The sequence below is a fragment of the Tricharina praecox genome (assembly GCF_024521635.1).
Source record: "Tricharina praecox strain CBS 144465 chromosome Unknown BZA05scaffold_9, whole genome shotgun sequence".
NCBI lineage: Eukaryota > Fungi > Ascomycota > Pezizomycetes > Pezizales > Pyronemataceae > Tricharina > Tricharina praecox.
Genome location: NW_026250411.1, coordinates 302,472 through 324,322, shown reverse-complemented (window position 1 = coordinate 324,322; position 21,851 = coordinate 302,472). Strand labels below are relative to the sequence as shown.

General features: G+C 52.9%; 7 protein-coding genes across 7 annotated transcripts; 2 read left to right on the top strand and 5 right to left on the bottom strand.

The window, feature by feature from the left end:
• Positions 1 to 1,243: 1,243 nt before the first annotated feature.
• Positions 1,244 to 2,344, bottom strand: BZA05DRAFT_394640 (putative methyltransferase-domain-containing protein). The gene is made up of 3 exons (XM_051483348.1): positions 1,934 to 2,344; positions 1,445 to 1,864; positions 1,244 to 1,384 (listed from the first exon to the last, which is right to left on the bottom strand). Exons 1-3 carry the CDS (start codon positions 2,243 to 2,245, stop codon positions 1,319 to 1,321), a joined length of 798 nt encoding a protein of 265 aa, XP_051340314.1. The 5' UTR covers positions 2,246 to 2,344; the 3' UTR covers positions 1,244 to 1,318.
• On the top strand, positions 2,278 to 3,705 carry BZA05DRAFT_429730 (uncharacterized protein; the record flags this gene model as incomplete). The annotated part of the gene is made up of 2 exons (XM_051486140.1): positions 2,278 to 2,312; positions 2,708 to 3,705. 2 exons carry the CDS (start codon positions 2,278 to 2,280, stop codon positions 3,576 to 3,578), a joined length of 906 nt encoding a protein of 301 aa, XP_051340313.1. The 3' UTR covers positions 3,579 to 3,705.
• A 194-nt stretch (positions 3,706 to 3,899) lies between these two features.
• On the bottom strand, positions 3,900 to 5,300 carry BZA05DRAFT_394637 (uncharacterized protein). The gene is made up of 5 exons (XM_051483347.1): positions 4,909 to 5,300; positions 4,654 to 4,842; positions 4,526 to 4,597; positions 4,285 to 4,467; positions 3,900 to 4,223 (listed from the first exon to the last, which is right to left on the bottom strand). Exons 1-5 carry the CDS (start codon positions 4,979 to 4,981, stop codon positions 4,192 to 4,194), a joined length of 549 nt encoding a protein of 182 aa, XP_051340312.1. The 5' UTR covers positions 4,982 to 5,300; the 3' UTR covers positions 3,900 to 4,191.
• Positions 5,301 to 5,676: 376 nt separating this feature from the next.
• Positions 5,677 to 6,698, bottom strand: BZA05DRAFT_269377 (uncharacterized protein). The gene is made up of 3 exons (XM_051480221.1): positions 6,679 to 6,698; positions 6,453 to 6,626; positions 5,677 to 6,399 (listed from the first exon to the last, which is right to left on the bottom strand). The coding sequence occupies exons 2-3, from the start codon at positions 6,541 to 6,543 to the stop codon at positions 5,873 to 5,875; spliced, it is 618 nt and encodes a 205-aa protein (XP_051340311.1). The 5' UTR covers positions 6,544 to 6,626; positions 6,679 to 6,698; the 3' UTR covers positions 5,677 to 5,872.
• Positions 6,699 to 10,325: 3,627 nt separating this feature from the next.
• BZA05DRAFT_417868 (uncharacterized protein) lies at positions 10,326 to 11,305 on the top strand (the record flags this gene model as incomplete). The annotated part of the gene is made up of 2 exons (XM_051485481.1): positions 10,326 to 10,381; positions 10,579 to 11,305. The coding sequence occupies 2 exons, from the start codon at positions 10,326 to 10,328 to the stop codon at positions 11,303 to 11,305; spliced, it is 783 nt and encodes a 260-aa protein (XP_051340310.1).
• Positions 11,306 to 12,464: 1,159 nt separating this feature from the next.
• Positions 12,465 to 14,117, bottom strand: BZA05DRAFT_269359 (uncharacterized protein). The gene is made up of 3 exons (XM_051480220.1): positions 14,096 to 14,117; positions 12,904 to 13,785; positions 12,465 to 12,841 (listed from the first exon to the last, which is right to left on the bottom strand). The coding sequence occupies exons 2-3, from the start codon at positions 13,700 to 13,702 to the stop codon at positions 12,480 to 12,482; spliced, it is 1,161 nt and encodes a 386-aa protein (XP_051340309.1). The 5' UTR covers positions 13,703 to 13,785; positions 14,096 to 14,117; the 3' UTR covers positions 12,465 to 12,479.
• A 110-nt stretch (positions 14,118 to 14,227) lies between these two features.
• BZA05DRAFT_444049 (uncharacterized protein) lies at positions 14,228 to 14,606 on the bottom strand (the record flags this gene model as incomplete). The annotated part of the gene is made up of 2 exons (XM_051486885.1): positions 14,228 to 14,454; positions 14,507 to 14,606. 2 exons carry the CDS (start codon positions 14,604 to 14,606, stop codon positions 14,228 to 14,230), a joined length of 327 nt encoding a protein of 108 aa, XP_051340308.1.
• Between the last annotated feature and the right edge of the window lie 7,245 nt (positions 14,607 to 21,851).

The following is a 21,851-nucleotide window of genomic DNA, read 5'->3' as shown; positions in this document are numbered from 1 at the left end:
TTGAAATTATCCCCAGGGACGTCATGAACATCGAACGCCAAGCACACCTGTTGGCTCGCCATATAGCGTTCGATGGCCAAATGAATAGGTGCCTTCCCCCACACATCTAAGACATCAGCCCGAAGCCCTTCCCCCAGTAGAAAGCGCAACGGCTGCTCATAACCCATTCCCGCCGCATGGTGTACCGCAGTCCGACCCTCGGAATCCCTCGCATCCCCGTTTGCGCCCTCCTTCAGGAGAAAGATAACAACACGCTCGACAAGATCTTGAATGCCTGGAAAGTTTTCCCTGCATGCGACAGTCCTCACGATGTGAATCAACGCTGTCTCGCCGTACCTGAGATCAATATCGTTGATAGAAACTCCCTTGTCGAGCAGTAAACGCAAGGTCTTCATGAGCGATTCCGAGTCGTAATCCATGGTCAAGTAGTCGGGGATGTTCCCAACCGCTTTGTGCATGTATAGCTCAGGAAATTTCCGCGGGTCGACTTCGAGCTTCTCAATCAGCTGAAGCATCAGCTGCGGCTTCCACCACTTGGTAGCCTTAACGAGGGCCGTTTGCCTGCTGGCATAGGGATATAGGTCTGGGCTTAGCAGGTCACACATATGGCGGCTGCTCCATGCCAAGGCAGCAAGGTCGATTCGGGGAAGAAATCGTCCGACATTTATGACGAGCTCTCTTGGAAGCCTGAGCAGGGGAAAGAGCACCGGGTCTTGGGGGTCAGGGATGGTCGACATAGAATCGCTCGCCGGTGTAGTTGCCATGAGAGATCCGCCGCTCGTGACGGCAGAGGAGATGCGGTTTCCGGAGGTGGGGGAGGGTAGACGGTGAGACGGTAGCTCTGTGATGAGAGGATGCGAAGGGACCGAGCGCAGGATAGGGATGTTGAAGGAGGTGAAAGGGTAAGGATGAGTAGGGGAGGTGAGAAAGAGGTAGTTGTGGTTGGTGGTGGGAGTGGGGGAGGTTACGAGCTCTATCGAAGTTGAGGTTACGACTCGTTCGTTGTACTACCATGAATTTGCCTACGAGCCAATTTGTGTCCCCGAGCAGCCTGAGCCCAGCATACCTACTGTACTTAGAATGAGACGTCACGACATAACAGGCAAAAAAAGAAAAAGCTGTATATAGATAGAAAGGAGTATTTCTGTAGTAGGTAGATGACCATTCCCGTCCGGTCTACGGGCAGGAGCGAGCAGGGGAAGCCGCATCGGACCGCTTGACGAAAGTTGAGTTGGATATCTAGTGGACGTGGAAACGGCGTTTGTATATATTGCCATGATCTAGGTAGATGGGTCCACATGCAAGATATATCCTATTCTCAGCTGCTCCCCAAATCCTTCCAAGAAATCTCATAACCAAAAACCGTTCTCCTCAAATCTCGGTCCTAAGTTATCACCACATTAGCATGTCTAGTCCGTCCCACCTCTCGTCAAGGCAGACTTACCCCCATATCCTCCTCAAACATAGGATTGTCCAGCAGCCTCTCGACCGTCTTCTCGACCACTAATCCCGCCTCCTCAGCAATCTTCAAAAACTCCAAGTCCTTCTCGAGCAACCACGGTCTATGCGGCGTAAAAAACACCAGCGCCCTCACCCGCGCCGTCTTCTTCAGCGTAAGCAGCACCGTCTTGAGCAGCTTCTGGTGCTCCGAGTGATTGAACAGCAAGTCCGACAGGATGACCAGATCGAACGCTTCCGCCGGTGGCGGCAGGTGTGCCAATATCTCCGGGAGCGGGTTCCCCCAGAGGTACGGTTCCGCGACGATGTTGCCGTTGCCGGTGCCGTCGTAGGAAGAGGGGAGCGCGGAGATGTTGATACGGAGATTGTCGATAAGAGGGGCGTCGGGGTAGTCGGTCACTACTACCTACTGGTCCCTCATTCCATCAGTCCTGTGCCGCTCCCTCCCTGCTTCTCGCAAGCAAGAACCGCCCACCTTCGCAGCACCCCGTAGAGCACAGGTAAGCGCCGGCAGGCCCGCGCCGGCACCAAGTTCGAGAACGGTCTTGCCGGCGACCAAGCGCGCGGCGTGGGTTTCGAGGTACTCGGAGGTGACGCGTCCGGCATTCCATAGGTGGTGGCCCCACAGTGGGTTGTGGCCGACTAGTCGCAGCGTCAGGGACTCGTGCGGGGCGGTGGTGAGAGAGTACGTTGTTGTGGTGGCCGACGGCGGCGGGGGGAGGAAGTCCTCCGGCTCGTCCGGAAGAAGCGGAATGGGCTCGGAATCTGAGTCGCTGTCGTCAAACATCGTTGCAGCGGCGCGCGGTGGTAGATTGAAAAATGACAGATGCGATGACACCTCCGGAATATGTATGGTGGGGTGGTGTGGTGGGGTGGTGTGGTGGGGTGGTGGGGCATTTTACAGAGCCGCTAAATTTGAGCTTATCAGGGATTAGTTACCGCACAGACCACCATCTGACCGCTGCACTACCTGCAGATCAATCCACATTTTCAACTTCACCCCACCAAGCCCCTCACCACGCAAAAACTTGCCATACCCAAAAGCACCACCACACCCCCAAAAACAACACACAATGTCGCACCGTGCACCCAAGCAAGGCAACCGCGCCTGGGCCGATAACGTCCTCGAGCACACGACTCCGCGCCCTTTGAAAACCGCACCGACCAAGAAGCGCGCACCGAAGCTCAAGCCGCGCACGCAACCGCCTACTGCCGCCTCCGTCGCCGCCGCCGCGACCCTGACCGCCAGCAACGACATCCTCACGCTCTTCCACCGCACCTTCTCGATCCCCTTCTCGCGGCCAGACCTGCACCAGGTCCTGCAGACCGTAAAAGGCCACCTCTACAACCGCGACTTCTCCGCCGCCTTCGGCACAGTCGAGCACCTCAACGCCTATGTGATCCGGTGGTCGCCCAGCCGCGCCCTCTGCTACCGCAGCGTATTCCTCAGCCTCTGTGACGAGATAACGGACGTTTTCCAGACGGCGGATGTCTCCGGCACGAGCGAGATCGTGTGCATCGGCGGCGGAGCCGGCGCCGAACTCGTGGGTGCCGCCGCCGCAACCCGCAACCTCCTCCCGCGCGGCGAAGTCGCTGCAGGCAAGGTCCACGTCACTGCTATCGACATCGCGGAGTGGAACGAGCCGTTCAGCGCGCTGACCAACGACATCTGCGAGAACTACATCCCCAACACGCAGCCGGGCGTGTTCTCGGCGGACTTCTACCGCGAGGATATCTTGGCGCCCAGCGTGCCGCTCGAGAACCTGATCCCGGCGTCGACGAGGCTGATCACGCTGCTGTTCACGACGAACGAGTTGTACACGCAGTCGAGAGCCGCGACAACAAAGCTGCTGCTGTCGTTGGCGGGCATCGTCGAGAAGGGCTGTTTGCTCCTTGTCCTCGAGAGTGCCGGGAGTTATAGTACCGTCCAGGTCGGCGAAAAGACTTTCTCGATGGGGATGCTGCTGGAACATACACTGCTGGGCCCAGATGGCGACTGGGAGAAGATTGAGGGAGATGATGCGAAGTGGTTCAGACTACCGGGGGAGGGCAAGGGATTGAGATATCCGTTGGCACTGGAGAATATGAGATACTTCGTTAGGGTTTTTAGAAGGTTGTGATGTGACGATACGAGGGGTGGATATGGGACTGGGCACTTTGGCGTTTGGGTGTGCTTGGATTGTGTTTTGGGATAGGGAAAAGTTTTGTAGTTTATCGTGTTTATTGATATTGGCCATGGAGTCGCTGCATGCATGAACTACCCCTTTCGTGCTGTGATTTTTTGCTCATGATGGATAACCTTCAGACCTCAGAAGATAGTGGGTGAGTACAGTAATGTCGAACAGAGTTGTCACGATTCAAGAGCAATGTCATGTGCAAGTCAAGCCAAATCAAACTCCAGTCACGTCAATCGAGCCATTTGAAGCAATTGAATCAATTCAGCTGAATCTACTCACTCCAACAAGGTGAATGTCACTCGAACAGGTAGACCATACAAACACTACACACCTCTGACCCGCAGTTCCCTCCTTCGCTAATCAATCTTTCTCTCCAGAAACACACCGATGCTCTTCCCCTTCCAAGTAGCGATATCATACAGACTCGTTCATCACATGAGCTAGAAGACAACAATCACATAAGCAGGAATACCAATGCTAACGCCATCATCATCCGTCTGTCGGAATTGATAACCGTCGCATCATTTTTCGAACGGACTGCCTTGCAATCGACGTCCTAAAGATTCCCTGTTGCCCACGCGCGCTTGCCTAGAAACAGTCAATATTAGTTATATTTTGAGAGACAAGAGTTAGTGGTTAAAGTGCTCACCCATATCAAGGCAGTTATCCTGGCACTTCTTGATTGCCGGGGGGTAGATGTGACAGCTGGAGAAGCCACAGCAATAGGGCATGCACTTCTTGTAGCCCGCCTTCACCGTGTCCTCGTAGCGCTGGCAGTCGGCTGGTGCCACGGGGCAGGGGCCGAGGAGATTCGGCGGGAAGTCATACATGCCTACAGACATAGGTTAGTAGAAGTATCAACGAGGGGGAGAGCAGAAGACATGACAAACCTCGACGAATCAGAGCAGGAGGGGGAGCCATTTTTCCAGTCTTGGGATTTCTCGCATTATAGTTATTGGAACCTAGAAGAGATAATTTAGAGTTGTTCCGGGAAATTGGAGAAGAAATCTGTGCTTACCCATCTGAATACAGTGATCCTGGCACTCCTTCAATCCTGCGGGGTTGGTCCAGCAGTTTTTGTTGCCACAGCACCGAGGCATGCAGCCCTTAAAGGTGTTAATCATCGAGTCTTGGTAGCGGTTCCAGTCAGCTGGAGACCAGTCGTCGGGGCAAGGTCGGAGACGGTCTTGGGGGAAATCCGTTGAGGCTTTGAAGGATAGAGTTAGCACGATCCATCAAGATGGGGAGGAAGGGGAAGGGAAGGATGACTTACCACCCCGAACGCAGGTGGTCCAGACCGAGATGGCGACCAGCAGAGCCGAAAGAACAGAAGAGAAGGAAGGCATCGGGACTGATTGATGAGAGAAGAGAGGAAAGTTCAAACGAGGACGATAGTATCAGCACTGGGCCGGCAGCGGTGATGCAAGTTGAAGTAGCGGGACTTGATTCAGAGACAAAGAGAAACGTAGGGTGCAGGACGAGAGGATGAGAGCGAATATGGCGGATGAAGGGGAAGGGGAGGGAGGGGTTTATATATGGAAGGGCGGCCAATATTGGCCGCTCGTGCAGAAGGAGGAGGAGGAGGAGGATGAGGAGGGGGGGAGGGAACCTGCTGGCGAGGGTGGACATGAGCGGGTTGTTTTGTTTACTCGGCCATGGCGAGGGGAGGTATGAGCCGGTTGTTTTGTTTACTCGGCCATGGCAAGGGCAGGCATGAGCTGGTTGTTTTGCCCACCCGGCCATGGCCTTGTTGGGCTCAGATCGTGTTCGCCTAGACATGAAGGCGGTGGATCTGTGAAGCAAACCACCATCAAGCGCCGTGGACTGTGCATTCCTGCAATGCATCGACGTTTAGAGAGACCCGCTACGTTCAAATCGTATGAAGCCGCAGCATCTGGCCGACGTCTCATGTGGCCGATTCGGCCGACGCAGCCAGGAACGCACAATCGTGTGGGCCAGCCAACAAATGGCGGATCAAAAGCTCGTCGCCCTCCGGTTTCCTCGGAACATTCATGCTTGCCTTCCAGTCCGTGAAGGAAGCACACGTGGTCTGCTTCCTTTGCACCCCAAGCCACTGCATACTCTGGTCACTGATCGTCGTTGACTGGGGAGATCCACACCGGGCAATTTCTTATTGAGTCTTTCATTCATTGATCCCGTCCATCTGCACAAAAAAGAAAAAAACATTTCGCTCACCACCCTCGCATGGTCAAACACTAAGCAGGCGCACACACCTTCTACAACCAAGCACCTGCGTACGCTCCAACCACCGCACCAGCAGCGGCGAGTAGCCCATTGACGCCCCACCCTCTAGCCCACTTCTGACTCTCAGCATTCATGCTCTCTGCATCCACCACTTCCGTCTGCAGCCCCTTGTCCTCCGCCGCAGCAACACCCTCACCCGCAGCCGCAATCCTCTTCTCAACCTGGTTCACGCCCAACATCTGCCAAGGCACCACGGCTGCCAACACTCCTGCTGCAACCGCATACACCTCCCACCCTCCGCCGACCACCACCGCCGTCAGATCAGCGTGGGGAAGGAATGAGTCGGCGTGGAACTGGACTGATGTCACCGGGATGGTGAGGGAGGGTGTTGAGTAGAGGTAGTAGGCGATGAACGCGAACGCACTCGATGAAGCGGAAGTGACGAAGAGCAGGGGCTTGGAGAGACGTTCACGGAGCGTTGACAGGGTCAATGCCAGGTCTCGTGCCGAAGACGTGGAGAGAGATGGCAGCGTGTGTGCGCTTATCGTGAGGTAAGCACCTGCATTTAATTGTCAGTCAGAATTTCGTCTCGCACGAAGGAGAGGATTCTACCGGCAGCATAAGCGGACCCGACGACACCGAGCAGCTTCGCAACGCGAACAGCCGGTGGAAGCAGAGTGTTGGCGGTAGGAGTGGTAGACATTTCGATGGATGTGGAGGTACTGGAGTGCCTGGGTATGATTGATGTGAAAGTGAAGCGTTTTTGTCTGACGAAAGTTCGATTGTCTGACGAATTCAGTGCACGGTGCGTAATGTTTATGTTTTATGGAGGAGATACCCTATGACATCATAATATCGTCACTCGCCGACAGTTCTGACAAGGTCTTGGCAGATCTGCGTTCCCGGGAATAACGGATGTAGATTATTAGGGAATCGTGACTGACATGTGGATCACCGACCAGTCGGTAACTAACCATCTTCCGTTCATCCCAGTGCAGCGCACGTGCTCGTCGTTTCGTATCACTCGGAGTTTTCTGTTTTATGTATGAGATACGACCAGTCCATTGCCGGTACCGTATAGCCTCAATCCCGACCTAGTGGTGCCAAGTACCGTATGCTGATGATCAGTTGCCACGGACAATCCTCATCAGTTCGACCCCAAGCGACATCTCCACCTCCTCTTGTGAGAATACCATGGCATCGGCACAAGCAGCGGTCCCAGCAGCAGCCGCAAACTCCTTCCGCTTGCACGCCTTCTCCAATCTCGCGATCTCCGCTTTCGCCGCGCCCATGTCGCTGCCGCGCCAAAGTCGCATCAGATTCCAGTCGACGCACTGGAGCAGGGTGATCTCCGTGAATGCCAGCACGCGCTTTCCCACGCCGAATCTACGGCTGTTAAGATCCGGCAGGTCATCTTCCTCCCATGCTATGGCCAGCGACAGCGCTGCCAGCACCATCGCGAACGCAATATTCCTCTCGGCGGAAAAAAGTGGCCACTTACGCTTCCATGCACGGATCCACGAACGCGGATATTTCCCGATCGTGGCGGGAGGCACTCGCTGCAGGATTAGCCCGGCCAGCGAGGCCGCGGCGAGTGTCAATTGTGGCAGCGAGGATAGCACACAGGCGACGTCGGCTACGTCGATGTGACATACCAGCGGCACTGGGAGCGAGGCCACGAGAAACTCCGCGCATGCTATTCGATAATCAGCAGACATACAGGAATAGAAATGGCTGGCAGCAAGACCTTTCGAATACCTAAACCCCCCCCTCTTGTCCCAGACTTGCAGGGACGTGTGAGCAAATATTGGTGCTGGCGCTGCGGTTCTCACTTCGGCTTTCCAGTCTTCGATAGACATCTGTGCGATTTGTGCGGAGAGTGTCGAAGAACCAAGACGATACATGAATGGGGAGGATGGAGGCGGTGAGGCTGGGTTTGATAAGAGTGTCGACCATGATGGTCCTGAAGTGTCCATCATAACCATTCTGGAATCTGGACCTTCGAGATGCTGCGGCGGTGTTCAAGATGATGGTATGGTATGATACTCGGGGTGCAGGAGATCATGTGCTATAACCACCAGAGACTCAACTGGATCGTCCACACTGGCGGATTTCCGTACGGGAGGAGGGGCTTTATACATCCTATGGACATACAGGAAATTTAAATATAAAGGTATTGTGGGCTTGAAGCTTTGCGTTGAATGTTCGTGGTACATACTCCGAGTCATCAGTTGAGACAAACGGTGGATCTAAAATTATACGGCAAACGTCTATGATGCCATGGTTTTTGGCACTGTAGTCTAATATGCATGCCATAGTTTGGAAGAAAAAAAAGTCTAAAATGCTATGCATAGGTTTTGTTCCACGTTTCAACCCCACCATCACCACCTAAACCAACCCAGGCCGACAGGAATGCTCTTTAACTTTCTCCTCTCGCCAGGAGCTCTTCCATTGCTCACTACAGTCGGGTTGCGTGGTGGGTGGTGTGGTGGGTTTGAGTAATGGTTGGTTTGAGTGGTGGTTGGTTTAAGTGGTGGTGGGGTTGAAACGACGAACAAAACTATGGCATGTTAGACTACAGTGTCAAAAACTATAGCGTTAACTATAGGCGTTTGCCGAACATTATGTATAACAACGGATGCGGGCGGGAGGATGTGATTTGGCGAGTGCGAGCTTGTGAAGAAGGACCTAGGTACATACCAGTGTTATGGTGCCTGCGGTCTAGAGAGAGAGAGAGAGAGAGAGATCTTCCTGTTTTATTTCGCATGCAGCCTATCTAGACTATTGCGAACCAACGAACTCCTTTTCCTGCCCGCCCTGGCCAGTGGAGGTGAAAGCCCCGGTGCCGGCCAGTCCGATGCGGCGCCCCACTTCCCCTGCTCATCCGCCTCAGGCCGACACGCAAAAAGCCTGCGGTCTAGAAAGGCACAGTAGTTTTTAGCCCTTCACCCGAAAAGTTTACATGGCAACAGCCGACCCCACCAAAAAGAACAAAAAACGATCACCTGACAACTCTCGAACATGCAACTTCACTACTCGGCGATTACTAGTATAGGTACACCCGTTCCTTTCAAATATGAGAGTCAATCACTGCAGGTGGTTGACTATACATATCCTGGGACAGGCTATCGACTGGTTGATTCTGGATGGCGGCCCGTATCTCGGACGGTAGTTGAACAGCTGAGTTCCGGGTCCGAAAAGTTCTCCGAACTTTTAAGTTCATATTCCAACCGAGTACATGTGAGTCGTGACCATTACACTTTTTAGAGTGAAAATCAGTTGCTATCACGTGGGGGTTTAGAGTAATGTACACGAGGATTATTTCCATACAAAACTCGGTGCTTCATCTTGTAAAAGAACTTCACACCAACATCGGTCCAGGAATCTAAAATGATGGGGGGAGGTACATAACCTGTGACTTTTCCAAACCATGAGTTTCATGTCTGCTGCCGGCTGCTAGCTGGCTTGAAATAGGTAGGCACCGCAAAAACATGGGCCCACAAAACCGCAGGCACCATACAAGTCTCATATAATACTTATCACTTGGTGATGCACTTCACATGGCGATGACTATTACTTAATTTATGTAGGAGTTACGAAAATTCTAGGGCTATGAGAACATTAGCCTTATTTTGACATAACTCTTACGAAAACCTGATGGGTTGCACGTGCTTATGAGTGGCTTATAGAAGGCCTAAATAATTTCCTCAGCTTATATACGGCCTACATATGAGGCTTCTGGATTTAGTACATGGCCATACCTGGTAGGTATTGCCAGTCCAAAGGTTTTCTTGCCAGAAAAGGCCTCGGCGGGCCGACCTGAATAGGAGGAGAGTGTGCTTCCAACAGACGTAGCGTGGCGGGGTAGAACTTCGGCCTTCAGGTGTCACTCGTACATGGCCGCCGTAACAACATGAGCTCCCGGAAACGTTGTCTTCTTGTTGGACAGTGGCGGGGAAACAGAGGGGCGAACGGGTAGATATTGCCATGATCTAGATAGGTCGCACGCAATCAATGAATGAACAAAAAAAAGGACGTTGTCTTCTTGTCACGGCGGAGGGCGGAGGACGGAGGGCGTAGGGCATGATGAGCCACACAGGGTCGCTTGAGGGGCCCCGTCGGGGCTCGAGTCGGGCGGTGGATGGTGGATCGGAAGCATATTCAATCCTATCCGCCTCGAGTCTCGACAAGCAGCGGCAGCCATGGCGAGGTCTGAGCCTGCGAGAGAACCTGCAGGAGAACCTGCGGGAGAAATTAATGCGGCGCGGCTCGGCGGCTGGAATCGATGGCTTAACGGTGTTTCCCTTGCCTTCAGTAGGCGGTCTGGGGCTACAAAGTCTTATCCATGAGCCGCTCAGCTTAGGGCCGACAGAACACAGAGTGAGAAGGTGTGATGCGGAAATTACACCCTCAACGTGAATAGCCAGCTAATGCTGAGTGAGAATTTTAGACTCGAGAGGATGGAATACTAAGACTCAGCTCGAAATGGTTTCTACTTACCTCGATATTCAAGTGCCACGCTTGGAATATTCAGTGAATTGGTGTGTCCACCTGTGATCTTTTCCTCTTCTTATACTCCATTCATCGGTTCCGTTATTCTTCCTCGACTACTCGCAACCATCTCTTCGATAAACCACAATATCTTTACAACATATCTTTACAACATATCTTTATAACTTACACTCGGTGGGTCATCTCCTCCACTCTTTTCTCTATCAGTCACTAACATACCATCCAGTAAATCCAACTCTATGCTTCCCACCACAAATATCGAAGCCCCTATGGACCTTTCGGACGACCGCCGAAAAGCGCAACACATCGAATTACTCGCCGACAGCGTACCCGACGGCTCTCTAACCAGCACGCAATACTGGGCGCAAGAAGAGCAAAAGCTATCATACATCCGCACAGCTCTTCACGAGATCTCGCCGTCCTTCCAGCCTGGCGTGCGCGACAACCTAGAAACGGCCAAAGCTACTACTCGCTCGCCCGCGCGCGGGCCATTCGCCCGCTACATCCTGCGCGACGGTGAGATATTTGCCGAGCCCGACGATGGCCCGCTGGTGAAGGTGCACGATCTTCGCGGATGCATCGCCGTTGTGGATAGCAACCAGTACGAGAAGCCCAGAAATAGGCTGTGGACTACAGAGCATGACAGCTGGATCACCACCGCCGATCGGAACCCCGATACCCCCCTCGCTGCGCTGGATCAATCTCAGTGGCTCGAGTCGAGACTGTTTACCCTCGACATGGACATACTGGAGGCGAAGCTGAAGATTGCAGTTAAGGAGGAAGAGCGCATGTTAACGGAGGGTGTCGATCTGTTTGGGTTCCCCAGGGTGGTTCCGGCAAGGACCGCGGAGTTAAAGCTGGGGGCGAAAGAGGATGCACCGTCGCCACCGAGCTCTGCGTTCAAGCTGAATCCCACGGCTAAGCCTTTTGTTCCGGGTGCGGTGGCCAGGTAGGTACCGACCGGATTGTGCTGCGCGCTCCTGGGTTTGGCTCTGGGCGTTTCGGCGGAGCACTTTTTGGAGTTTTGGAGGTTTGGAGTTTTATAAGTGTTTTTTTCCTTGCTGAGATCTTTTTATGTAAGTCCACTATAGCTACACGGAACGTTCTCGACGAAATAACTGACTGCGAAGGTGGATCAAAGTTACTACGCATTCAATGTCTCGGTCAATGGCCGTCTTCGGCACATCTCACTGAACCGAGATGGGTTTTGATGGCCGTTGGGATCGGATCCGCACATCCTTTCAGGCCCCGAGGCCGAAAACGGTCTATGATAATAGCAACATCGAACCGACCGACCGTCTCCTCACATCATCACGGATCCTCTTACGTACAGGAACCGCAAACCACCCACGATACCATCATATTACGTCCCGACATGTCACATCCCACACCCAAGAACGAGGCGCCGCCCGCCTCGCGCTGCATATACCGATAGGTATCATACCGTGGCTGCTACGGCGGGGCACGGCCGGATGTCCCTGTCACGAGTCATAACTCACCCCGGGTGGTTTCTAGGTATTACGTTGTGTGGTTTCTTTTAATTTCGTGGGTGTTGTGGTGGTTTTGGCGATGCCGCCGTGTTGGATCTATCATACGCATTTTTGATAACGTCTGGTTTTTATATGCTGTCCGTTACGGGCTGGAGATGGCTTCTTGCCAGGCATTGTTTTATTTTGTTTTATCATTGATTGCAACTGACCTAGCTACCTAGATCATGGTAATATACACACACTCCATTTCCGTGTCCATTGACCCGCTCAACTTTCGTCTACCAGGCTTTGCTCACGGTCACTCGGTACAATTTGATGTGAATCGAGTGATATTTCCGTGATACACTTTCGCGGACAACTCCTGGAGCAGCTCGGCGCCGGAAAGGAGGAGGACTCTACGACTCCGGCCGTCGCTCGCTGTATTGGTTATATTTTACATTGGGAAAAATTGTCTGTATTGAACCTCAAACCAGAAGATACGGTAGTACATGTAGAAAAAAAGAAAGAAAGAATAAAGAAAGAAGTCCCGAAACCCCCAAGTATCAATCACTTGAAGCAGACAAAAGGTACCGATCAAACTCCACCATATCACAAGAAAGCCCATTGAAACTGGGTAAGTCCCCTATCACAAGAAGGCTCATTTGTTCTGGGCCAACCTCCTTTTTTTACCTGCCTGCTTGTCGGCACCCGAGGCTTCGGTCTTTACGGTGTTGCGACCGGGGGCCTTGCCGTTTCCAGTCCGGGGAGTCTTCACAGCGGCCTTCTCGGCGGCCTTCTCGGCGGCCTTCTCGGCGGCCTTCTGGGCGGCCTTCTGGGCATCCTCCTTGGCCTTTGCCTCTAACCTCGCAGCAGCAGCCTCCATAGCCTCCTCCTTGTCTTGCCTCTTCTTCTCGTGAACGCCGTTAATAAGTCCGAGGGCGAAGCCGGGGTACGTCTCCATGATGCGCAAAATCGGTGAATTGATCTTGGCAATCTTGAAAGCTTCACACAGCAGGGGGTCTATACTCGAATCAGCATGCATTCGACGATGACGGATAGGTAGCTTGAATTATAGCACTTACAGTTGTCCATCCAAACCTCAATGGGCGCGGGAATCATATCGGCCCAGAAGTCCGGGATTTCCTCTAAGTCGAGACGGATCTTGGCGACAGTGTACTCACAGAGCTCCGCGATATCGGCATCGTCGAGCTTTGCCTCAAGCACATTGAGGGCACAATACGCAAACTGGGTGAGCTTGAGACGGCTAGCGAGAAGGTAAAGCTCCGTGACGGTGCCGATCGGGAGGCCCTCCAGATCTTGACTAGCGAGCTTCGCATTGTTGTAGCAGTAGCGGAGCACCATCGAGGTGGCATCAATGCTGATGGTCGGAAAGGTGATCGTGTCGTCCACGATCGGCATCTTGAATTCAAATAGGTGGTACATCGCGGTGTGGATGTAGAGTACCGGGGCGGCCTTGTCCAGAACATGAACCGATAGGGTTTCCGGGCTCGAGAGGATCGTCGGATACATGGTACCACTCGATTTCAGCTGCTCCACGGTGCGGATGAAGGTATCCGTGACATTTGAAGCCCTGCGGGCCTTGGAATCGAAGTAATCCTGCGACTGACGAGCTCCGGATGCTCCCTGCGACTGATGAGCTCCGGATGCTCCGGGGGACGGCGGCGAGGCAACTGGCTTGATAGCGGAGTCTCCCTCAGCTTCGGTGAATGGGTTGGGCTTCTCCTCTTGGGGCGAAGAAGACATGAGCGCGGGCGGGAAATCATTTGAATGGTCCGGAACGCTGCGGCGGTATTTACTATAGTCCCGCTTATCGCTGTAGCGGCGAGCGTCTGTGGAGGTGACGGGGGAGGAGCCGTCCATGATTGCTGTCGTGCGTCGGGGGGAAGATGTTTTGGTGGTAGTGGAGACGTTTGTGGCGGTGGGGACAGAGGAGAGGAGTGAAACTAACGGAGTTCGCGTCATTTACGGTTAGCACGAGTGCAATCTTGTGATTAGATTTTGACCCCGCGATCTCTACTTGCAAAATGTAAGCACTTGACTACAAACTATCTTAAGATCATACTCAGTATCGGGACACAAAAGGAATCCACTTTCATAAACTCGCGGCGAAAATGATGCATCATGAGTAAGTTTTCCCATTCTCGCATCACAATCGGATGAGATCGCATAGGGAAGTAGAACCATCCTTTCAAGCAACACCAAACCCATACCGACCAGCCTACGGGTACGTGCATCCCCCACCGTAGCACTTACTCTGACTTTTGGTAAACCCTCCTAGGCGGTTGCAAGTCCAGGTTATCCCTCCGGGATGGCCACAACCAGCGAGCCGCCACACGCCTGCACGAGTGATATCTTTCAGCACACATCCCACCACAACCCCCCAAGTCACGGCGCTGCGGCAACATACCTATCTTCCGCCTTCCTCATCAGGGGATAACAGATCCACTGCGGATGAGCGATCAAAAAGACCACATAGGCAATGATGGCGCACCACAGAAGCGGGTACAACGCAGCCAGTGTGCGCGCTGTCGGGTTGATGTTCCTAAGGTCTGCGTCGTGGAACTCCATAGCCCTCAGGAATTTATGCGCGCTAGAGGTGTATGCAAAGACATCTGTAGCACGGCGGTTAGTGGACGCGAATGCATAAGAGCTAGGGAGAACCACAGCAGAAGAGTATGTCAATCGCGCGAAAGAGGAAGAACAGGAGACACCAAGTCCAACGACCCATCGGCTGCTCCTCGGGACGGTTTGAGATGAACTCCATGCCGAATTGCGTCGTTTCTGTCGGTATCGTTGCTTTTGTTGTTGCGGTTAAACTGCGAGTGAATATTCCAGTATGGGTAGAAAGTATGTGCGTGGCGTGGCGGTCGCTCAACTTGGTAACAATGACGAAGTTCAGGACCCGGTTTTAAACAAATCATACTTGCGATCCCGAAGACTGGCAACAGTGTACTCACACTATGAAGCCGCACACGAGCACGCCTGCATTTGCCCTTTACTCACTAAAGAATCTCGATTTCTCGATTTCCCGATGTGAGTGACGAGATGTGAGGAGTGAGCAGCGTTTCTGCTGGTACGCATGCCAAGACGTTCACATGCCCAGTCTTTCCATGCCCAGTCTCCCAAGGTTCTATTCATAGAGCACGTAAGCGGGTGTGGGAGGGGCACAGAGCCGGGTAGGTTTCAACCCCGCCACCGTCTTTTCTTCCCAGTTCTCTACAACCGGTGGCAGGCCTACTTCGCTTTCCTCACACGCACAATGAATCCGAACCCAACCAACCCCGCCAACATCGTGGGCTCTTCGTGAAGTACCACACCTCGCCTTCGAGGATCTAGCTCCATAGCTGAGCTCTCAAGCTGACGCTCTCCGATCCGCACGCGCCCAGACGGTTAGTACTCCTGTTCGTTTCCCTCCAATGTCCCTACTATGCAAAGCCCCAAAGACACCTGATGATACGAGAATTATTTTATCAATGCTATGTTTTCCTACCGATGGATCTTCCAACTGAGTACAGCATTCTGGCCATCTGACGTCTCTTCTTCATTCCCTCACGGATTACTCTCTGTTGCTTCGTTGCGAGTGCAAGTGCTAACGCCAGAGTGGAAGATAGATCTTCGACGTCGGCTTTGAGGTGTTTCCGGAACGGAGGTGTGACGTGCGGATGATCCACCAGCTACGGGGTGCGCTACTTGCGGCCGCTATCTACATATGATATAATCGAATATTAATCATCCATCGATGAATTTGGAGCTGCCCCTCGTCTGCCTTGCTGTGCTCCGAGTCCTGAATTACGTGTCTACCCTACCGTACAACAAGATTTGACGATCGTGATTACTATTCCACCTGTCTGTACCGTAGTATCTATGCCTGAAATTCCGCTCCCACCACGACTCATCTGTTGCCCAGGGTTGCTGAGTAGAGCTGCCACGGCCCCATCGGGATTAAAATCTTGGTTCCTTAATTCCGTCCCTATTCGACTGCATCCTCATTCCCAGACTGTAGGCCTAGAAGTGGGACGGGGTAGATTGTGGCAAATGGGTGGCCTATGTGCGGCTATTCGAATAGAGATTATGCAGGCTTGCAAGAGAAGAGCTTTTACTATTGGGGGCCGGAGGAGTGGCAGTATGTGTGCGTGAGCCACGATCCCACATGTTGGCACTGTGAATCTCGGCGGAGCTTGATGAATCGCCGAAAAAAGGAGACGAGTGAGGATGATCCAATACAGTGAAAATGGGAGTGAAAACATGCCAGGTAGTGGTCAACTTGGTCCAATGGTCCGTGCCATACGGTATGTATGCTGACAGAGCTCCAACCAGCACTCCAGTGCATAGGTGTATCGTGTCCATGCCTTTCCCACCATTACGACGACAACGACAATGACCATGGGGGGCAACTACTATTTCCGCCGCAAGACACAACACGCCAGCTTCCTCAGTCAGCCCTCGGCTACCTGTTTACGATGGATATTCGATGCACACCGACACCACATCATACCCCTTCTAGCATGCTGGCATGGAGTTCCAGCTTCCAAAGGAGTACTTCCACTACCTACTATACACTTCTTCGCGAAGAGCATGCTCCCACGTCTCGTCCCTGGCGTCAGGCTGACAGCCAGCCAGCCAACCAGCTAGCCGTTTCATCCCGGCCTTCCATGGAAGCAAGGTTACCCCTCTCTCGACTCATCTCTCCGGAGTCCGGACGCCTGACAAGTTACAACTTTCGTCTAAACTACACCCGAGCTTCGGCTTTACAAACCTTAGGATAGTAAGGTCTTGAAGCGGATAGACTCCAGCCCAGGCCGCGGGTTCATGCTTTCTACCGCGTCATCCTCGGGCCCCCGGCTAGGTATGTTGGGCCGATGCGCAATCCCGATTTTTTTTCTTTGGTGAGCCACCTAGCGCCTGTGGACTTTCGATATCGGCCACCTACCGGTATCGTATAGGAGTAGATATGGGTTCAAGAACGGGGCCGTACTATAGGTAGGTTAGTGCAGGCCTCTTCGCATGATCATCTTCCTGTTCTACATACTACATAGTACAGCTCCCAGTCGCCTCCGGATGACGGAGTCACGGAGAAGGAGACTTCCGTGCTTCCGTACTTCAGGAGGTCCTCATGGTGAAGATTTAGACAGAAGCTTGATTCTACTCCAATTCAATTCGGCGGCTCGTTTGAGGCAATGAGCCATGGGCAATGAGCAGTGAGCAACGTGAGCAATGAGCAATGAGCATACCCGGGTTGAAAAAACGACGATGGGTTAAAAATAAAACATAGTACACTGGATGGCTACCACATATGCAGTGGATGAATAGCTAGGATGGGCAAGAACGGATGCAGGAACACGACCCACACTGCATTGCCTGGGTATGGATATAAACAGTCCACGAAGTTGAATTGCAGTACCTACTACCTGCTCTGACAGTCTCTGTCTGACTCCTCCTTTATGCGGCAATCTACCTCGTGGCGCAGTGCAGCGGCGCCCCCACACCACGTACTCACAGCCCCAACACGGAGAGAAAAAAAACAGGCGCCATATTGTATCACTTCTGGGTCCTACATGGCTGGCTGGCTGGAAGATGGGGGATGGGGGATGGCAGATGGGCATTACGGACCGGGTGGCCGGCATCTGTTAAGGTTTAAGGAGGTCTAACTGTGACAGTGTAGACGGGTAGACGAGTAGAAGAGCTTATACGGAGGAGGTTGTGTGGTTCCGAGAGAGTGCACGTCCTCTCACTGGGTGTATGTTATCGCAAGTTCTTATAAGGGAAACGAGCTTGTATAAACAACAAGATGAAGCCTCAGACAGCCGAGGATGCGAAGATAGCCGTCGCCGTCGCCGTCGCCGGGCTGGGGGCCTAAAGAGGCTTATTGTGGTGAGAAGCCAGGGACAATGCTAAGAAGCCACGAAGTCCATGAAGGCTGCATTCAATGATGAAGAAGAACAGAGAAAAGTAGCAGTGACACCAGAACAGGCGATAAGACGCCTACTATCACCACGGACTGGCCCACAGTTTTGCGAGTGATTAACCATGAACGAGTATACCCATACCCGTAACCCAGTAAAGCCTCGCCCATTTCAACAGCCCGGTCCACTACCGGTCCACCACCGGTCCGCTACCGGGGTGCGGGGGAGAGGCACGGGCAGTTTCAAGTTTCAACACCGACGGGCCAACCAGGCCAACCAGGCTATGTATCAGGCTACCAGCTCAGCCGATGGCCGATTGCGGAAGGTCCAAGTCCAAGTTCAAGGCTTCAAGCGGCCGACGATATCATAGGTATCATATCATACCGGTATGATTATGTCTACATTCCCGACTTCTGCTTGGATACTCTACTAGGCTACTAGGTACTCCATGTTGCCGCCGTCGTTGCCACATCACTGCAGCCGCAGCTACGCAGCTCCAGATTCTAGACTCCGGCCGACGGTCGCGACGGTCGCGACTCGCGAACTGCTACAGTTCGAGATTTCACGATTGTTGGGACTCCGGTGAGTGGATATGGCGTACGGGGCGCCGCAAGAGTTCTTCCCGAGGGGTTGGGAGCTGGAAGGCTGAAGGCTGAAGGCTGAAGGCCACTAGGTAGGGTATGATGTACCTATCCGTGCAAGTATTTTGCCGCTGCTGTTCTGTACACTCTATATGTAGTTCCGCTGATATATGTCGTTGGCCGCGCAATGGGCAGCCGACATCGGCCCACATCCGCACTTCCGCACATCTGCAGGCGCCCGGGGGGTGGGGGTTCTAACTTCTTCACGCTTGTGTCCACGCTTGTGTACAGGTGCGGCGATTCAGGTACGCCGTGCAAACGCGGTTGGCGCGCGCGGTGTCGAAGTTAAGGGGCTGGCTCCACTGGCCACTGTCCAGGGCACGAAGGCTGGCCGTTGGCCGAACGGCAAAAACCGAGCGGTAAAAGCATGGCCGTGGTCCATCATGCAATATATATGTAACAATCGCGGTCGCTTTTCATTGGGCCAGGAATGGCAGTTACTGGCAGTTTCTGGGTAGTAGATTCAACTAGATTTCATCCAGCCCAGCTTCCCAGAAACTAGGTGCCAACAGTAAACACCCTGGAGCCTGTCGTCGATATCTAAGGCTCCGTTCGGTGCCGTACGTTTATTTTTTACTACGCAACAAATAATAAACGGTCCACTAGTCTTGGCGCCTAGGCATCTCAGATATCTGTTCGGCAACACTACTTTCTCTGTATCTATCTCACACTCGACAACTTCTCCACGCCACACTGCACTATATAGTACTACTTCCACCCAAGGTGAAAGTTGAAACAGTTGGTAAGAGGGTGCGCACAGTACCGTTCAGGAGAACTAGTCACATGGATAGACAGACATAGGGACGCGGCGACAGAGCAACACCACCGCCTCTACTCAACTACTTTCTCCGGTCCTTCTCCTCTTCCCAAGCCTGTCCTCTCTACTGCATCGCCGCCTGGTGGGTGAAAATCTTAAGGCAGAAACAGAGATACCGTACAGGTGATGGACAGTCGGAAATGGGAGGTGGACAACGGGGCAAGATGGCAGGCAGTGGGCAGCTTGTATATAGAGTAACTATTCTACAGCCCACAGCAGTGCCCAGTCCACAGTGTGTTCGCCTACTCAATTACAGTGTAAAGTTCTATCATCGCGTCGAGAGCGTTGTCAAAGGTACGGCTGATCGTGTCGCCGCTTCATTGAAATGGTTCTTGTGCCATAGGGTTGGACGCGTTCTCGCCGACGATTTTGAGAAATATCGCAAGCTGCTCTTTCACTGACATATAGCGGGTCGGTTGGAGGTGGTCATGATTGATATTTTCTGGGGTGAGGAGACTGGGACCGGCGGACATTCTGGATGTTGTTGTTGTACGGCTTCAGGGGGATCTGGTGACGAATGCTAGCATGGTCTATTTTTTGGTGGAGGTTCAGAGAAATACGCAAGAAATACGATGTGGCTGAATTACAATGATCATATTTTCTCAAAGTCGTTGTGCCGAACGCTCAGCGCCTTTTTTATGTGACGTACACTAAAATTTGGGTGGTATAATATTTATCACGTACGGCACCGAGCGGAGCCTAAATAGATTCCTTGTTCCGCTCCTCGAACCCGAGTCCCCGTATCTGCCATTTCTACCGTGATTGGCGTCGGAAGGAACGGGGGGCTCACTGAGAATCGAAGCCCTGTTATTCTGGCTCTGGTCCCCCCCGGGCCCCAACACTTGACACCTCGCTCCCTGCTATTTACCTTCCACCATGGAATGGATCGCTTGCAGCGCTTAGGTGTGATGAGCTCGGCACCAAAAAGAAGGAAAAAGAGGCATATCTCGCCAAAGTACAACCATAATTTCGAACACAGCGCGATGCTGTTCAATCATCACTGGATCCAACGGACTCCGGAGCGCCAACTGCCAACTGAGTATTCGAAAATAGATCCCGAGCACGTGAAGCGCCGGTCTCCGATTAAGTAATACTCTACCTAGTAGGCAGTTTAGTTATGCGTTGCATGCAGCCTGTGCCATGGTGAGGCTTATAAGACCGTTCTTGTACCGTAGGAGGATATGCATTTTTCTTTTCTTTTTCAGATTCCTTACAATATTTTTCTCAGCCGTGGCTCGTGAGCCCTCCACCTACATACACCTCCTGTGTCCACCTCCATCTCCCACCCTCCCTCCCGAAAGACCATACCGTACGTGCATGCTTACTCTTGAGTCTTCACCGGAGGCGTTGCGTAACCCACCCTACCACTCGACCACACAGCCAGCATCATAGTAGGTAGCATACTTTATACAAGCATACTCGTTCTGGATATATCATATTCTCCTGGTCAGGTAACTTTAGACTACTACTTACTCTGGAGCAACTACCTGGGTAACCAGTAACCAGTAACTAACAAGTAAATAGTAGCACCTACCACCAGGCTCCAGCGCTGCGGACAACTACGCAGAGCCCTGTTATTTCTTCCCCAAGCTCCCACAGCACCACAGAAAAGTGTAAGTTGATCGAGGCTGCCTATCGTACATCATCAGGCCTACATGCCTACCTACACACCTGGCAGGCTGGCACATATACCGGTAGCGGTACGGAGTACATATGATATGTAGACAGTATCATGTAGGTATGATAGCTCTGGCACCGATCGGCTCGCGACTGCCGGTCTGCCACAGGAGCAAGTCTCAGTAAACCTCAGCAAACGAGGGGATACATTATGTTCGCGGAATCGCGGGGCGTATGTATGTATAGAAAGTACCGGTATGGGTGCAGTACAGTGCAGTGCAGTGTCTTTGAATCATTGATGAATCCTCCTTCTTTCCTTCCTTCCTTTGCCACCGGCCGGCGTAGGCCGGGAGGCATCCGGTGCTGCCGGTGCTGCCGGGGGAGAGGGGGAGCAGTCCCAGCCCCAGTTGCTGCTGCTGCTGCTGCTGCTGCTGCTGCGGACGACGACAACGACGGCGGAATATTGATGAGTGATCGTGCTCTCTCTGTCTCGGCACAATCCTGTTTCACCGAAGAGGAGGAGGAGGCTGATCGCCTACGGTACTGTTGGCGATGATCGTGCGGAAAAGTTCCCTCCGTTTCCAAACGGCACATGCACACACACGCATGTGGGTGTAGTGGTTGTAGTGGGTGTCGCTCGGCGATCTCCTACTAAGAAGTATCTACGCATAGTTGCTGTGACTCTCCTCGCTGCGCAGTAAGGGCGAGAGGTACAACTCGGCGAAGCGCCGCACTCAATCTACATACGATTAGAGTGGGATGTATGTAGAGTACGCAGAATACGGTAATAGATCATAGATGGATACAGATACAGGTTCTTGCTTTCCTACTCTACTCTGCATCGGTAACTACCTCGCGTACATAGCCCGTGCATTTCCTGCCTACCCAACAACCGGTAACTGCGGTACTATGTAGTACTCAGCCGCCGGAAGAAGTCGCTCCACCCTACCGCGCCCGTTCGCTCGCTCACAGAATATGATATGGGCGGGATTTTATAAGAAGAAGAAGAGTAATCAGCTGTCGGCACATTC